General features: G+C 39.6%; 3 protein-coding genes across 3 annotated transcripts in view; 2 read left to right on the top strand and 1 right to left on the bottom strand.

Annotated features, from left to right (window-relative positions):
* The first annotated feature begins 2220 nt into the window (after positions 1 to 2220).
* LOC117942296 (extracellular calcium-sensing receptor-like) lies at positions 2221 to 4766 on the top strand. The gene is made up of 7 exons (XM_034867700.1): positions 2221 to 2229; positions 2439 to 2966; positions 3121 to 3330; positions 3445 to 3568; positions 3655 to 3848; positions 3975 to 4256; positions 4344 to 4766. Exons 1-7 carry the CDS (start codon positions 2221 to 2223, stop codon positions 4764 to 4766), a joined length of 1770 nt encoding a protein of 589 aa, XP_034723591.1.
* A 5190-nt stretch (positions 4767 to 9956) lies between these two features.
* Positions 9957 to 12963, top strand: LOC117942297 (extracellular calcium-sensing receptor-like). The gene is made up of 8 exons (XM_034867702.1): positions 9957 to 9971; positions 10065 to 10176; positions 10333 to 10565; positions 11222 to 11431; positions 11529 to 11652; positions 11762 to 11955; positions 12077 to 12358; positions 12448 to 12963. Exons 1-8 carry the CDS (start codon positions 9957 to 9959, stop codon positions 12868 to 12870), a joined length of 1593 nt encoding a protein of 530 aa, XP_034723593.1. The 3' UTR covers positions 12871 to 12963.
* Positions 12964 to 17745: 4782 nt separating this feature from the next.
* The window catches only part of LOC117942299 (extracellular calcium-sensing receptor-like), a 4436-nt gene continuing 3835 nt past the window's right edge, over positions 17746 to 18346 (bottom strand). Inside the window, exon 10 of the mRNA XM_034867704.1 lies at positions 17746 to 18341. Within this exon, the coding sequence (XP_034723595.1) occupies positions 17746 to 18341 (596 nt within the window). The remainder of the gene's footprint in view (positions 18342 to 18346) is intronic.

The raw sequence follows: 18346 nt of genomic DNA on the forward strand, positions 1-18346 counted from the left end.
TAGGGGGGCTCCGTAGACAAAGTTGCTTGTTTTGGGCTTGTTTTCACAGGCCTGGTTGCTTATTTGTCTCCCAAGATCTGGCAACACTGTTGCTAATCCCTTTGTAAGCTTTCAATTGTTTTTCCACCATCACTCTAGGGACGAATAATTTGGCTTGTGTGCTGCTTGTGTCATCAGTTTTTCTTCCTTGAATAAGGCTTTACACCTATTATAAATACTCACTACAACAATCCACTTGTGCAGAGTGGGGGGTGGTTATGTTTTGGTCAAGACACCATTTTCAGCTCCCCCAACTATAAACCTTGTGATGTTATCTGTTTAACCAAGTTAAATATGTTTCTGTTTACAATGTCCTCTCTGTTTGCCAGTAGCTGACATGAGGCTCTCATGTTACATTTGGATTAAGATGTGCTATTTAATGGGATTTGTCTTTGGTAAGATAAATTGTTGAACAGTGTTTGTGAGATACGATTTATTCTGAACTTAATTAAGTATTTTCAGGTTTGATGTGTCTTGTGTTATACTGTGTTTTTCAGACTAAATCTACAGACACATATTCTGACATTCAGCTACATGTGTTAAACGTCCAGAATAGCTGCATCCATGTCTTGGTTCCCCTGGCTCTTTGCTCAGTGGCCCTCCTCAGCTCTCTCCCTGCTGCTTCTCAGTATAGTGGGCAGACGGATGGGACTGGAGGTGGTTCAGGCAATAGTGTGCACCCGGTGGGGTGCACCGAGCAACAAAAGCCTCTCCCAGGATGGAGATGTGATTATCGGTGGACTTTTTAATCTCAATTACAAACCTTCAGATGTAGAGCAGGTCTTTACCAAGCTGCCACAATATGAACCTTGCACCGGGTAACTTAATCAGTACATTGTTGTTGAATGTCTGGTGGGTATTATGTTGTTTAGCACATCTGGGGTTTTATAATTTTGTCATGCTCATATGTTTCTATTAAAATGCAGATGAAAATATTACTTAAATCTACCAGATGTTGAACTAGAAAGTTAGAGTGTGCATGTTTGTAATTACACATCAGTTTTTTAATGATTATATTTATTATAAAAGTTATACATTTATATACATATGCAAATTTTACTTGGTTGGTGTATTTATGACATTTTTGGACATTTGCTGTTTTTTTTGTTTATGGTGATTCATTTTTTTTATCTGTCGCTAATTCATGTTGTGGTTTATGTTATGTTATATGCTGATCCTTTCTACTCCTGTGGTTTCAGATTTGATCCAGAGGTATTACAAAATGTGTATGCCATGGCATATGCGGTGGAGGAAATCAATCGTAACAACACCCTGCTACCAGGAGTAAAGTTGGGCTACCGCATATTTGATAGCTGTGTCCGATATCCCTGGGCTCTGCAAGCTGCATTGTCAATGGTTGCAGGAGACAAACAAAGCTGCAACATAACAGCATCCACGTCTCATACTGCAGCGAATGATCAACCCGGAGAGACAACAGGTATCACTTTATATAACTCACTATGCTACTAACATTTGGTATATTCATGAAAACATCAGCTCATATTTGTAGTATAAAAAAAATTGTCCTCATGTAATTATATGTCCAATGCTATCAGCAGGTGGTCAACCTGTTCCTTTGCTCATTGGTGATGCCGCATCAACAACAACCATATTTCTGTCTAGGATCCTAGGGCCTCTTTCTGTGCCATTTGTGAGTTTAATTATATCAGGAAATAAACCTGATGAACATTTTCATACAGTCAACACCATGAGGCTGATTCTAGTTTTTTAATTAAAAATAAAATGTCCTATTATTGCTGTAAAAGCAGTGTCAAAATAATATTGCTGCGTTTTTCTCTCAGATCAGCTACTTGTCAAGCTGCCCCTGTCTAAGTGACAAGATTAAGTTTCCAAACGTCTTCAGAACAATCCCCAGTGATATTTACCAAGCCCGGGCCATGGCACAGCTGGCCTTACGCTTCCGCTGGACTTGGATGGGAGCTGTGGTTGTCAACAATGATTATGGTCTTTTGGCAATACAGGTGCATGTTATTGTTATAATTCTATAAACTGCCTGAAAACTCTTGAATAGATCTCCTCTATATATACTTAAGATAAGAATATCCTATTTATATGAATGTATTTGTTGTTTTGAACTCCAGGCATTTCAAGAAGAGACTCGGGGGAAAGGGGTATGTTTGGGATTCATAGAGACGCTCCGCAAAGAAACTATTGAGAGTGATGCCAGACGTGTAGCCCTCACAATTCAAGCTTCGACTGCAAGGGTGATTCTGATCTTTTGCTGGTATACAGAAGTAAAGAAAGTATTTCTGGAACTGGCCAAGATAAATGTGAGCGACTGGCGCGAAAAGAAAACAAAGACATAGGCTATAGTTTTTAAAAACGTAATGCCATCTGTTTTTATTGTCGTAATTTATTTTAATTTCATTTTACTGTAGGTGACGGACAGACAGTTTCTGGCAAGTGAGGCTTGGAGCACCAATAATGATCTTCTCCGAAATCTTGCCATCTCTAAAGTGGCCACCGGTGTTCTCGGTGTAGCCATACGAAGTTCAACAATACCCGGATTTGAAAATTACCTCAGAAGTTTGCACCCAATTCGTAATCCAGATGATGACTTCCTAAGAGAATTCTGGGAAAATGAGTTTGGATGCAGTCCTGGAGCTTTGCAATTACATGCAGCACCTCTCTCTTCAACACTCAAAACAAGGTCTAACCATGTATCTTCTGCCAAAGCGTCCTTTCAGAAAGCTTCTTTATCCCCCTGCAGTGGCACAGAGTCCCTGGAGGGACTGCATAATTCCATCACTGATACCTCTCAGTTAAGGGTGGCATATAATGTCTACCTTGCTGTTTATGCTGCGGCCCACGCCCTTCACAGCCTTCTCTCCTGCCCCGACACAGACAGCTCACCTGGAAACAACAGCCCCACCTGCTCTTCTACAAAAAACATCAAATCCATAGAGGTAAACATAATTATCCCTATCCATGGACTCTCATCCATAAGAGTCATAGTTCTTTAGATTTTTTAACAGAATATTTATATTGAAAGTGCATTTGTTTTGTAGACAGATTCATTTTTTAAATATTAACGGTCTCTTCAATATTTGTTGCTTTCAGCTGTTGCATCACCTGAACAACGTGCATTTCACCACACCACAGGGGGAAACGTTTTACTTTCAAGGTGGTGATGCCCCAGCAAAGTACGACCTTGTTAACTGGCAGAACACCCCTGAGGGATCCCTCAAACTTGTTTTGATTGGTCGCGTGGACGGGTTTGACCTTCACCTAAACGAGTCAGCTATTCAATGGACCACCGGATCCAAACAGGTGGTCACATCGACAAGTGGTGTCAAGGCTACAAACAAATTCCCTGTTGAAATAAATGCCTGTTTCAACTCAAAATATTGTGTCGTTGAGAATATTATTTGGCTTGTTGTTTAGGTGCCTACTTCAGTGTGCAGTGAGAGCTGCCCCCCTGGCACCCGTACGACCAACAGGAAAGGAGAACCTCTCTGCTGCTTTGATTGTATCCCATGTGCTGATGGGGAGATTAGCAATCAAACTGGTGAGGAAATTACTCCATCAGACAACTACAATTTACCCCTTTGTGTATTGTTTTCCTTCCCTCTCTCCTATTTTTTCCTCTCCCAGGTTCCCTTCACTGTGTGCGTTGTCCAGTAGAGTTTTGGTCCAATGCTAAACGAACTGCCTGCATCCCTCGCCAGCTGGACTTCCTTTCCTTTAATGAAATTTTGGGCATTACCCTGACTACAGCAGCTGTGTCTGGTACCATGGTGACAACAGCTGTATTTGTCGTGTTTCTCTGCTACCGTCACACACCTATGGTGAGAATCTAAAATAATGTAACAGAGACCTTGTTGTATGCATTTAAAATAATGTCACATTTGTTCCTGTTTTGTACTGTTTAAATGGCTGAATTGTCTTTTTCTGTTGATCTGATCATTATCAAGGTTCGAGCCAACAATTCAGAACTGAGCTTCCTGCTTCTCCTGTCGCTGAAGCTCTGCTTCCTCTGCTCACTGGTGTTCATTGGTCGCCCATCAGTCTGGGCTTGTCGGTTCCAGCAGGCAGCTTTTGGGATCAGCTTTGTACTTTGTGTTTCCTGCCTCCTGGTCAAAACCATAGTAGTTCTGGCTGCTTTCCGCTCAGCTCGGCCTGGTGCTGAAACCTTGATGAAGTGGTTTGGTCCGGGCCAACAGAGAGGAAGCGTTTGCCTCTTTACATCTATACAGGTGTGAATATTTGTTATTGACTAAATTATGAAAAAATTGTTAGACATATAAAAACATGACACATACATGTGTTTACATTTTATACAGGTTATCATTTGTGCCACATGGCTGTCCCTCAGCCCCCCTGTGCCTCAACGTGATCTGGGTTTTCAGGGGTCAAAGGTCACCCTGGAGTGCGCTATGGCCTCTGTGGTGGGCTTTTCTCTAGTTCTAGGTTACATTGGTTTGTTGGCCTGCACATGCCTTCTTTTGGCCTTTTTTGCTCGGAAACTCCCTGACAACTTCAATGAGGCCAAACTGATTACCTTCAGCATGCTGATATTCTGTGCTGTCTGGGTGGCCTTTGTCCCTGCTTACGTTAGTTCTCCTGGGAAGTATGTGGTCGCTGTGGAAATTTTTGCAATCCAGGCCTCTAGCTATGGTTTATTGCTCTGCCTTTTTGTCCCCAAATGTTTCATTATTCTCTTGAGGCCTAAGAAAAACACCAAGAAGCACCTGATGGGAAGGTAGTGTTTTGGCTGAAATGCCTCACTTTTCCAAATCTGGCATCATGCAACTTTCATGTGTTTTGTCAATCATCTTTCTACTGGGGGTCATGCTAAATGTAAATGTGCTTGTATGAAATAAAAAATGTATTATCATCTTTCTACTTCTATAATCTTTCTTTCTATAATCATCTTTCTACTGGGGGTCATGCTAAATGTAAATGTGCTTGTATGAAATAAAATGTATTCAACCACACATAGTTATGGCTTTTATTGGTAACTAAGCAAGAATATATCTGTTGTTCATTAAATTATTAAATACTTATATAACACTTCATATCAATCATTAAAGAAAAATAAACATTTAAATTAAATGCTGCTCACTAAAAAGTGAATTGGTGTATTTTGCATTAATTATTGACTAATAATAATTAATTAATTAATTAATTAATATTTTGCATGTGGTTGTGTTCTGTGTTTTTAAAAAATACTTAAAGGGATACAACTCCCCACCAGTCCCTCTGAAAACAATAACATTTTGATTAAAATTACACTACATTACTAATTTTTTTGAAATAGAAAAATTCAAGAAAGATTATGTAGCTTGTGTACCATCCTGTTCATTATTTGGTAAACTATTTACATGCAATAATTGATTGAGGTTAATGTATTACGTTCACAGTGGACCAATATCAGTAGTACAGTATGTTCTAGCTTTATATAGTTCAAAGAAATCATAGTATTGCTGCATTTACCAAAATAAACCACTAGATGGAAGCATCATACCATCTAATGGAATGATGCTCAGCTACTTCTTTCCTCATCTCTCAACAAGGTTCTTTCCGGGGTTCCAAGGTTTGCTGGTCCAAAACCTATCCTGCACACTTATTACACAAACCAGCTGGGTGTGATTAAGAGTTGCTTGCCTACTTCACTTGTGTATAATGCCAACCAGAGTGTGTTAAGTGTGGTTTATAGCTTACTATTGCCAATGCTGAATAAGCATGAAAGGGCTGCATGCTCTCTCCTGTAGAGGTTCCTGCTTCTTTATGTGTCAGTTTTGGAGATGAAACCTACATGTCATTTTCATTTGTATTACTTAGCACACAATTATCATGCATTAAACAATGCCATATCTCTATTGTGTGACAATTTGTATTCTTTTGTTTCTTTGTAACCTTTTCTGATTTTACTGTTCTCTATGTTTACTCTTTTTGTTGTATGTTTTTACTCATTTTGTTAAGCACTTTGGATACCTACTGGTTGTTGTAAAGTGCTATATAAATAAATGTTGATTGATTGATTTATTGATGTAGAGGATTCCACTTCCACATTGATTCATTTATGTCAAGAAATCATGGGTTGCAGTTAAATGTGACAATGGTTTCATAATGATGGGGCCACAATGAGTGTAGAGGTAGAATCAACCTTTCTTCCTCTTCTTTTAACCTTCTTTGCAATGCCTTTCTATGTATATTATGCAGATACAGAATAGTAGACAGTGGAAATTTACCAGTAATGAAAAGTTCCTGAGTCTGTTTTTTTGAATGGCTATATTATTCAATGTATTGCAAATGTTGAAATGCATACAGTAGCCACATTATAATGATGTATATTCTGTAGATAAAGATATGTATGTAGTGTAGATAATGAAAAATACATTTGACACTGTGTTAGCTATGATCTACAAAACTATGAAAATAGACCTATTGGTGGTGTCAGAGAGTAGTGTCTATGAGAAAGCACTCTTTAGATGTAATTAATTATTAGTATTATTATTTCCACCTCCGTACCTCCTCCCTGTCAGTGTGTTATTGGATATAATTGCTTGTAAAATAAAAATGATGGAGGTGAGCAATTGCACACCTGCTGCTCATAAGTACCTTCTCTCTTAAAGGAGAATTCCTGTCAGTTTTCAACATGTAGCTCTGTTGTTTGTAAAATTGGAGTGCTGTCAGTAGAGAGAAAAATTAAAACAATTGGTACTGTCTACAATGCACCCAACAGGCTTAAACAGGGCAAGTTTTAAACTTGTTTTTACCCTCTAAACATGTTCAAAATGTCTTTTAAAAGTGCCTTCCCATGTGCAGTGATTCCTTCTCGGTAAACACAGCAAATCTGACTGCAGTAGATGTGAAAGAAATGTATGAAAGCTGTGCTAATTCAGTTCTGTTTAGTTCCTGTGTTGACATGGCATTAGAGTGCTTAGGGACTACAAACTACAACACAGAAAATAGAAATAAAAATATGTAGGCTAACAATTTAATGATTAAATAAGGTGGTGTCTCCAAACTTACCTCAATTATAATTTGTGTCCTGCTAGTTGTTTTACAGCACTTAAAAAATAAGCATGTGCTTATTTTTGAAAATACGTTTTATCTCTTTTACGTTTTGTAGTTTGTAGACGGTCCCAAAGCACTCCTTGCAGTAAAAAAACGGAACTAAAAACAGTTGAATTCTCACAACTTTCATGCATTTCTGCCACATTTACAGCAGCCAGATTCACCGGGTTCACTCAGAAGGAATCACTACACATGGGTAGGCTCTTTTAAGGAATATTATAAACATGTGTAAAGGCCAAAAACAAGTTTAAAACTTGCCCTGTTCAAGCCTGTTGGGTACTAACTCTAGCAGGAGGATAACACGGTGTAGGCAGCACCGATTGGTTTCATTTTTCTCTCTACTGACAGCACTCCAAATTTACAAACAACAGAACTACATGTTGAAATTGACCGGAATTCTCCTTTAACTTAGTTCTGTGAGATGAGATTACCTTTTGAGCCTTTGAACCAGGTATGTCCCTGTGTGTGAGTGTGGCCGAGTATTTATGAGCCACGGGGGATTAATTTATTAACTAAATGTTAAATGTTAAGAAAATCTAACTCTATGGGGATCTATGTGGTCCCTGCCCTACAGGTTACTACTGTAGTTTCTGTATCACACAGCTGTCAGTTATGTTCTTATTGTTTTGGCCTCACCTCTGAGAGAAGTGATGTAGTGCAGTGTCATCCTGTTTACTATCATTCCGCCATGGGCTTTACAGCTGTTATAAATACACAGAACAACATCTATGTTGTGTAGAGCTGGAGGGGGGAGTATGTTATACCTCGTCTGTTGTCAGTGCAAGTTGTATCTGTTGTAATATTTATTTTTCACTGGAATTTATTCTGATTTACATGTGGACGTCTAACAGATATATTAAGAAAGAATTAAGATAATTTTACTTTTTTCGTTTCAGGAACTTTTAACTGTTTACTATAATACACCTCTTTTGTGCCAATGGGAAGCCATCTAGCTGGGTATATTGTACACATTTAAAGTGTCCAGAACAGCTCCATCCATGTCTTGGTTCTTCTGGCTCTTCGCTCTGAGACTATGCTCAGCCCCATCCCTGCTCTTCCTGGGGCTTGTCAGCAGACGGCTGGGGCTCAGGGTGGGGTTACAGGTGGTTGAGACAGTGTCTTGTTCCCGCTGGGGTACACCCAGCAACCAGGGTCTGTTTCAGGATGGAGATGTAGTTATTGGTGGTCTCTTTAATGTTCATTCTAAGCCTCCAGCTACAAACAATGACTTCACTCAGTTGCCTGACTTCAAGCCTTGTACTAGGTAAAACTCCATATTTTACTTTTTACTGTGCATAATGCATATTTCATGCACTCATCAGCTGTATCTTTTTCTATTTCATAGATTGTTAACTATTGGTAGTGTCTTCACACATATGTGCTGATTTTCTTGTCCAACACATTTTTTCATTATTGCTTGTTTAATGCTATTTAATGATAATGAAGATTATTACCCATATTATTTAAGGATTATTACAGATCCTCACAGTCACTTTGACAGCATTTTGACTGACATATTTCTTATGCCTTTTCTCTTGTGGTATCAGTTTGGAAAATCTTCCATTACAGTATATTTATGCTATGGTGTTTGCGCTGGAGGAAATCAATCACAGTACAACCTTGCTGCCAGGGGTGAAGCTGGGCTACTATATTCACGATAGCTGTGGCGTAGCCCTGTGGGCCCTGCAGGCTGCACTGTCGCTGGTTGGAGGAGACAGCGCCAACTGTAATTCAACAGACCCTCCGGACTATTCTGCTGGGTATGAAGAGGGAATTGAAAAAAAAAAAGGTATTATTTCAAACTGCATGGTTCATACTTCTGTTTCAATACCAAGCAAATAGATTGCTGACAGCCTAAACACTGCAATGTTGTGTTTGAAAGAGAACCAATCCCTAACATTTATATAATGTCATCAGGTGTACAGCCTGTTCCTTTGATCATTGGTGGTTCCTCATCCGAAGAAGCCAAGATACTCTCCAGATCCCTGGGGCCACTCTCTCTACCTTTAGTAAGGTTCCAAAAACCCCAAATTGTATTTGTGTGTAGTTTGAATATATAAAAAAATGTTTAAATAAAAATTGGAAGCAAAAAGTCAATAACTTTCAGATTTTCACTCACAATATTAAACACTCTGTGGTTTAAATAGGGTTCATAGGGTTTTATTTAACCTATTGACGGATGGACTTTTTGGAGCATATGGCACATTTATGTTTTCTCACGTTCATTTTGATGTAAAAGAAAAGTAAACTCTTTGCTGTTCACTGCAGTAAACATTCTTCTTAAAAAACAATCCCTTAGGTGAAAATTAGATAATAACAATATTTATGTGTATGACATTTCAGAATAAGTATGCGATTTTAGAGTACCCAAGTATGTATTGTTTTTTTTTTTGGTGTTCTTTTACTGTAGATGAGCTACACAGCTAGCTGTCCCTGTCTGAGTGACCGACGCCAGTATCCTCACTTCTTCAGGACCATGCCCAGTGATATTTACCAAGCCTGGGCCATCGCCCAGCTTGCCATACGATATAATTGGACCTATGTTGGGGCTGTGGTAGTAAACAACGATTATGGCCTTGTGGCAATAAAGGTGTTTCCATTTTCACTGCATTGCCATGCACTCTATACAAAATAGATTCAGCTAATCTTTTTGCTCCTTTCAACTTTTTATTTCAGTTATTTCAGGAGGAGACTCAGGAGGCAGGGGTGTGTGTGGAATTTATAGAGACTCTTCAAAGGGAAAACATTGTGAGTGATGCCAGAAGAGCAGCCCTCACAATTCAGGCCTCGACTGCAAAAGTGATTCTGATCTTTGCCTGGTACACAGATGTGAGGGAATTGTTTCTGCAACTCTCCAAGATAAATGTGAGTAAATGGAATACAAGTGGGTATTTAATCTATAAATAATAACCAAACTGAATAAAAAATACTAAATAGCTTTTTAAAGTTATCTTTTGATTTTGTTGTATTGCTATCACTAGGTGACTGACAAACAGTTTGTGGCCAGTGAGGCGTGGAGCACAAGTGATGATCTTCTCAAAGATCCGGCCACTTCTGTAGTCACAAGGGGTGTGATTGGTGTGGCCATTCGAAGTAGAGTCATACCTGGATTTGAAAATTTTATCAGAAGTTTGAAACCATCTCGTCGTCTTGATGATACATTCTTAAGAGAATTTTGGGAAAAGATATTTAGTTGTAATCCTGGGGCCCCACCGTTCTCCAAATATGCCTCTTCACTACCGTCTCAAGCAGACAGTTTGCTTCGAAAAGCTTCTCAACCACCCTGCAGTGGTACAGAGTCCCTGGAGGGAGTGCAGAATCACTTCACTGATACATCTCAGCTCAGGGTGACCTATAATGTCTACCTTGCTGTTTACGCTGCAGCACACGCCCTTCACACGCTTCTCTGCCATGGCAGAGACAGCTCACCTGGAAACAACAGCCCCACCTGCTCTTCTCCAAAAAACATCAAATCCATTGAGGTAAACACCAGTATGTCTATTTCAACACCACACAATTTTATAGGCATGTTAAGTAATTTTTTTATGTGATAAATGCAACTGCTTAAAGGTCCCATGGCATGGAAAATTTCACTTCATGAGTTTTTTAACATTAATATGAGTTCCCCCAGCCTGCCTATGGTCCCCCAGTGGCTAGAAGTGGCAATAGGTGTAAACCGAGCCATGGGTATCCTGCTCTGCCTTGGAGAAAATGGAAGCTCAGATTGGCCAATCTAGCGTTAAAGCAGGATTACCTCCTCTTTTTCTGCTTTGCCCACCCAGTGAATTTGGCCCGCCCATGAGAAAGAGACCTCATGTCTTGCAAACAAGCAAAGCATGGCAGTTGCCCCCCCCCCTCCTTTTCAATAGCATCTAAAGCTACATACACAGAAATGGCACATCCTAAGGAAAGCTCATTGTGGGACTGGCTCTAGTGGCTGTAATTCTGAACCAAGGCTGAATTTTGGGAAAGAGACTTCAGATACAGTATTAGGGGACCACTAAGGCCTATATAAAAGAGACTTCAGATACAGTATTAGGGGACCACTAAGGCCTAGCATCCAAAAAGCAGCATGTCAGAGGACCTTTTTTTACATTTAGATTTGAAATTTGTTTTACTAAAATGTTGCTCTTCTTAGCTGTTGCAGCACTTAAACAACGTGAATTTCACAACGCCACAGGGTGAAATGTTTTATTTCCAAGACGACGACACTCCAGCAAAGTACGACCTTGTCAACTGGCAGAACACCCCCGAGGGATCACTCACACTTGTTGTGATTGGTCGTGTCGATGGATTTGACCTCCACCTAAACGAGTCAGCTATTCAGTGGAGCACCAAGTCCAGTCAGGTGGTTAAAAAGAAACAGTATTGATTCATGTCAACGCCAAAAGCTCTATTGAATAAACAATTTACTGTAACTCACAAGACGTTATCTACTTGTTTAGGTGCCTACTTCAGTGTGCAGTGAGAGCTGCCCCCCAGGCACCCGAAAGGCCAGCAGGAAAGGAGAACCTCTCTGCTGCTTTGACTGTATCCCATGTGCTGATGGGGAGATTAGCAATCAAACTGGTGAGGAAATTACCACAGAAGATATTACTGACTTGTATAACTTTCAGATCATCCCACAGTGTCCCCAGTTCTTTCCTACGGCCTGTTTTGGTATTTCTTCCCCCTCCAGGTTCCCTTCACTGTGAGCGTTGTCCATTAGAGTTTTGGTCCAATGCTAAACGAACTGCCTGCATCCCTCGCCACCTGGACTTCCTTTCCTTTAATGAAACTTTGGGGATTGCCCTGACTACAGCAGCTGTGTCTGGTACCATGGTGACAACAGCTGTATTTGTAGTTTTTGTTTACTACCGTCAAACACCTATGGTAAGAACTCAGAGTAATGCAATTAAAAAGTGTTTTTTAACATCTAGGGCAAGGGAATCCATATTGGTTTATTATTGTGCTTTGGTTTTATTACCAATTTAATCCCAATTCTCATTTGCAGGTACGAGCCAACAATTCAGAACTGAGCTTCCTGCTTCTCCTGTCGCTGAAGCTCTGCTTCATGTGCTCACTGGTGTTCATTGGTCGCCCATCAGTCTGGGCTTGTCGGTTCCAGCAGGCAGCTTTTGGGATCAGCTTTGTACTTTGTGTTTCCTGCCTTCAAGTTAAGACCATAGTAGTTCTGGCTGCTTTTCGCTCAGCTCGGCCTGGTGCTGAAACCTTGATGAAGTGGTTTGGTCCGGGCCAACAGAGAGGAAGCGTTTGCCTCTTTTCCTTTTTACAGGTCAGAGTTGCACAATCACTTTTTAATGACAAAATTAATACAGCGATTACTTACATTAAGCTGACATTTTTTATGCTTTTTTCATCAAGGTTTTTATTTGTTTTATGTGGCTGACACTCAGCCCCCCTGTGCCTCAAGCTGACTTGGATATCCCAGGGTTAAAGGTCACCCTCAAGTGTGCCACGGCCTCTGTGGTGGGCTTCTCTCTGGTTCTAGGTTACATTGGCCTGCTGGCCTGCACCAGTCTCCTTTTGGCCTTTCTTGCTCGTAAACTCCCTGACAACTTCAATGAGGCCAAACTGATCACCTTCAGCATGCTGATATTCTGTGCTGTCTGGATAGCTTTTGTCCCTGCTTATGTTAGCTCTCCTGGAAAATATGCTGTTGCTGTGGAGATTTTTGCAATTCTCGCCTCTAGCTACGGTTTACTTTTCTGTATCTTTGCTCCAAAGTGTTTCATCATTCTTTTGAGGCCAGATAAAAATACTAGGAAACACCTCATGGCTAGGTAGCATACAATATTAACAATGCACCTAATTCATAATTTTCTTATCAATCTGCCTGCATTTATTCAATTTAAATAAGACTAGCTACTATTTATTAGTTTGTTTGACCAAAAATGTCAGATGTATTTACACAAACAATAGTTAAAAATAGATCCCGGTATATAGAAACATTAATAAACATGAATCAAAACATGTCATGGTTGTGGTTCTGTTTTCTTTATGGTAATGAAACTTTTTGCATCACAGGTTGTGCCATGAACATTTATTTTGAGTTGTACTATGTACTATGATTTACAGAGATGCCATTTTGAGATCAGGCTAGAATGACAAAAATGAAGTATTGTAGGAAGAGTATGGTGGTAGGAGCACAATAAAATTCCATGGGACTTCCTCATTTCATTATTAGTACTAATGCTGACTCATTTCATTTTGGATTTCTTATGACATTTGAGGAAATACTTACAAAAGAGAAGGATGGTTTTGAGGACTTAAACATCTCATTTAAAATGCACACCAATTTCAATCATAAACACTAATGATGTCTCGGTTGTTATAGAAAACAAACTCTGGTTTTTGGCTTTTTCCTCTCCAAATGATCCAGTTCTTTGACGTTATACAAAAAATGAGAAACGGGAAGAAAATGTATGCAAATAACTATTCATCTTTATTAGTGAAAGTCTTTCTTAAAGGGCAACAACACACGTGTGTTTTAGAATAATTAGCCTTACTAAAAAGGTTTTATCCCTAAACAGGTAATACATGTAATATAAGTTGTCGGTTTTTGCCAACCTGCAAGTCAAATGTCCCATGCAGGACAGTAAAGATTGAACTGAACTAAATTTAATTTGATCTGAGGGAAATGGCACAGACTGAGTAGCTGTTTTTGAGACCCATAAAAACGGATTTTGACCAAAAAAAGAGCTAAAATATTAATCTTTAAACTCCCTGTCAGATGGATATCCTCATTATACAAAGAGTGTTTTAATTAGCAATGGGGAAGATTATGTAGAAAGGCGTGTGCCAATGGTTCAGACAGACTTGGCTTGTTCCTCCACAACTTTAATGTCCCAATTTCATGACAGAGATCTAGTTGTTTTATCTCTGCACTGACAGTCTATCTACATAACTGAATATAATTTAATGACAACAGTTATTCATATTCACGAGGCCTGCTTTTGTGTCATCATGCCTGTCTCATCAATAAAGCTAAAGTCAGCAGGAACTGTTGTACACCAGTCTGGCTTATTTAAACCAAATTTTAAAAAAAGAAGCTTGATCCTGCATGTAAGAAAAAGCACTGAAAAACTCACTTGAACAAGGAAAAACTTACATATTGGCTTTTATTCACACACAATTTGTACTTCTACCGCCTACCTAAATAAACACTAATCATTTGCAATCATGCCGTTTTTTTAATGTCACTCTTGAGAGTAGTGATTTGGGGTTGTTTTGCTTTACAGGTTGAGTCTTAAGAAATATAAACTTTTGTAAATTCTGCATTCAAAGGGATTTGATCTGATTTGACTTTTTGATTGCACCCTGGAGTGAGCTATGGCCTCTGTGGTGGGCTTCTCTCTGGTTCTAGGTTACATTGGTTTGTTTGCCTGCACATGCCTTCTCTTGGTCTTTCTTGATCGTTAACTCCCTGACATCTTTAATGAGGCCGAACTGATTACCTTCAGCATGCTGATATTCTGTGCTGTCTGGGTTGCCTTTGTCCCTGCTTACGTTAACTCTCCTGGGATATCCACTGTTGCTGTGGAGGTTGCTGTGCTTGTTGCTCTGCATTTTCGCCCCCAAATGTTTCATTAGTCTCTTGAGGCCTGAAATAAACAGCGAGGCCGGCTACACACTGGATCCGTTGTGCGAGCGTGTTAGCTGCGTGACGTGTCCGTTTTTATTTTGGCTTCCATGTTAACAGGTTAGAGCTTACACATTGCCTACGTGACACGCACGTATCACGCAAAACGTATGCCTGCTAGAAATAGAATAAATGCCTATTTTTAACAAGACACGTTGGAAGCAATTCCAGGCAAAAAAGAATAGGAAAAGACATTTATATGTAATTTTGACACAAATACATATTAATAAATGACGTGTTGATGTTTGAAAGTCCCTAGGTTTTGAAATCAAAAAATATTCTGTAACCTATTTTGCCTTCAATACTGCCAACATTGTCTTGCTTTAATCAAATCAGTAGCCTATATATTTAAGTTTACCCATTTTTCAGGTTTGCCCTCCCTGTTCGTCACCTAGCAGCAACAGCTCCGCATCAAACACATTTCTGGTGTGTGGGACATCAAAAAATCCACGCAGCTGCCACAAAGCTGACAAGTTACTGCAAAGCCATGCTTGCACAACATAGCCAGTGTGTAGCCATTGTGTAGCCTAAGAAACACCTGATGGCCGGATGAAATAAGCAAATTAAAATTTAAAAATTTTAGTAACACATCCATTGTTTAGGTCCTCTTTTGATTATCCAAAAATGGGAAATATATAATGGCCCAGTAACTATTGTTATTAATATTGTATCTGTACATTGCGTGAAGGCCCAATCTATAACTACTGGAGATGTGAAACCTTTGACGGAATCAAAACATTTTTGATTTTGAATTCTCGTCTGTCAAGTGCGATTCCAGAGGTACATTTTTTGTTTGAATCCAAAAACAGCATAGAAATTATGCTTAGAAATATTGGTTTGGATAGAACAACATAATGCAATTGTGCTAAATACAAAATATTCATTACAAATTTAAACAAATCATACATCCAAATACAACACACATTTTCTATAGGCTAAGTCTGCCAGTTTTCTAAAAAACAATTCCTGGTCTGGTTCCATTTTGTCAGGATTTTGGATAGTCATGGACATGACATTAATTTGTCATGTGACAAGGTCTGCAAAAATTGGCAGAACAGGCAGCCAAGTGACAGGACCCTGATCCAATGGAAAATCCCAACTGTCATATTGACAGCACTGAAGCCCAGTAAGGATTAAGGATTTGGGGTATAGTTAAAATTCTTTGCCCGAGCCCATTGAATTTTCATCACTATCCTTGGGCTGGGCCAGGCCCTTGATCAAGATTTTGCAAGTTAATCATTAATTTATTAGCATATTTGGGTGGAGAGAAAGCCTCTCCAGCTTCTCCTGTAGCTTTGAGTAGTGCGGCCAGTGCATCAGCATGCAGACCGTGGCAAAGGACAGTAGTAATAAGGTAACCAAGACAAGAAAGTCTCCAATAATGGTTCCAGGGCTTTGATTATGTTGCTGCCTTGATCTGTTACCCACACTATTAGGCTGAGGGAGGGAGCTTTGTTTGATTTAAAAAAAAAAAAAGTTTCTTCATTCAAATCCATTTGCGATCCATTCCATTCTGAACGGTACCACAATATTTTATTGAATTAAAAATGGGATTTCATCCACAACAGTACAACTTTTCCTGTCTTTAACCTCTCCCAGTGCATTCATTTCATACCACTTCCACACCCTGTCCGTTACTGCCATTGGCAGTTCACATTAACATTCAAATTCTAGTGGAAGGATATAAGCCATCTAAGGGAGTAACAGTTGTTCCGTCACCCCCAGCTACTTAACTTGTTCTTGCGTAAGAATCGTTTCATACACCTACAGAGCAACTCTTCAGAGATAAATATGCAAAGTTATTACAGAATGAAAAGTATAGGGGTGGTTTGTAAAAATCATGGAATATTCGCCAACTATTGGTCACCGTGTATGCGCTTTTATGCTAATTTATGCTTTAAACTGATTTTTTTGATACTGAATTGTTATAATATGGACTGATACTAGGCATAATATTGATAATATTAAAGAGATAAAGTAACTAGCATCATTTTAATGCTTATAGAAACAGCAAAGCTGGTGTTAAAGAGCAAAGTTCATACATTGTAACTCTAGTAGGGGCGGCTGTGGCTCAGTGGTAGAGCGGTTGCCTGCCAATTGGAAGGTTGGTGGTTCGATCCCTTGGCCCTGCAGTCCCATGTCGAAGTGTCCTTGGGCAAGACACTGAACCCTGAGTTGCCCCCGGTGCTGCGCATCGGATTGTGAATGTGTGTGAGTGTTTATCTGATGAGCAGGTGGCACCTTGTACGGCAGCCTCGGCCACAGTGTATGAATGTGTGTGATTGGTGAATGTATCCTGTATGATGTAAAAGCGCTTTGAGTAGTCGTTAAGACCAGAAAAGCGCTATATAAATACAGCACATTTACATTTAGTAACCCTATTGTGTTAATGAGAGCCTTCTAACCTTGCAACAATTTACTAAAGTAACTAACTTAGTGGAAATTTGAGGCTCTGCAAAGTCAGAATATGCAAATGCTATCACAGTAAGCTTTCAGCTCAGATGCTTGTAGGCCTTTTTGGAAGGCCTGTGAAAAATGTATCAACGTTGCCTGCAATTCCCTGACACTCAGAGAGTCATTAATCATTGCTTCTTCAAAGATCTAAGAAGAGCTTTTGGAATTTTGGGGGCACAATACAAACTGATGAGTGTACAGTATCTTTAAGTCCACATCAGCTTCAGATAGGTCAAAATACATGGGCATAATAATGTTGGAGGAACTCACATAGTCTGCATGTTTTATTCTGGGAAGTAACAGATTTGTTATTCAGGTTTAACGGTAATTTACACCATTAAAAGACACAGGTAACAATTGCATTTAAAGTTCAAGTACTTTGTACTTCAACTGCAATCTTGAAGACATAGAATAAATTGTTGTACTTAAGCATTCTCACAAATACGATTCAAGTTATTTGTCATCAGCCCTGTTTTGTCAATTGCTACCAACCTATTTTTTTTACTTGTATTTTTGTATACTACAAGTAGTTTTTAAATTGTGTGTTATGAAACTAAAAGCAGGTTTTATGACTCAATGCCCCGACCCATGATGGCTTTCTTTGTGTTTCTCTCTGGTTTCAGCAGGATTATGTAACATTTGGGTCCAAACAGTGCCACCAAAAGGCCAAAACTGGAGGCCAGGATGGCAAATACCTCCAATGCATCTGCATATTTGCCTGGTGAGCTGATATAAGCAGGAACAAATGCAACCCACACAGCACAGAAGATCAGCATGCTGAAAGTGATGAGTTTGGCTTCATTAAAACTATCTGGAAGATTCCTCGCCAGAAATGCTAACAGGAAGCTAAGAATAGCCAGTAATCCAATATAGCCGAGTAACACAGCAAACCCCGCTGTGGACCCAACTACACACTCATAAACTATCTTGTCATTATAGTATTGAGTGTTTTTATGAGGAGATGGTGAGGCAGAGACAAGCCAGGCAGTGCAAATTGCTGCCTGAATAGAAGAAAGTACCAGAACTGTCCCTCTCTGCTGCACAGCACCAAACCATTTTAGACTGTCTCCACCTCCTGGCTTTGATGCTTTGAACACAGCCAGAACCACCATGGTTTTTACCAGGATGCATGAGACACAAAGTACAAAGCTGATTCCAAATGCTGCA

The sequence above is a fragment of the Etheostoma cragini genome, chromosome 3, assembly GCF_013103735.1.
Source record: "Etheostoma cragini isolate CJK2018 chromosome 3, CSU_Ecrag_1.0, whole genome shotgun sequence".
Taxonomy (NCBI): Eukaryota; Metazoa; Chordata; class Actinopteri; order Perciformes; family Percidae; genus Etheostoma; species Etheostoma cragini.

Coding starts and splice junctions, on each gene's coding strand:
- LOC117942296 (XM_034867700.1), top strand. Junction 3,849..3,974: donor GCTACCGTCACACACCTATG/GTGAGAATCTAA, acceptor ATCATTATCAAG/GTTCGAGCCAACAATTCAGA. Junction 4,257..4,343: donor GCCTCTTTACATCTATACAG/GTGTGAATATTT, acceptor CATTTTATACAG/GTTATCATTTGTGCCACATG.
- LOC117942297 (XM_034867702.1), top strand. Junction 10,566..11,221: donor AAAACATCAAATCCATTGAG/GTAAACACCAGT, acceptor TGCTCTTCTTAG/CTGTTGCAGCACTTAAACAA. Junction 11,956..12,076: donor ACTACCGTCAAACACCTATG/GTAAGAACTCAG, acceptor TCTCATTTGCAG/GTACGAGCCAACAATTCAGA.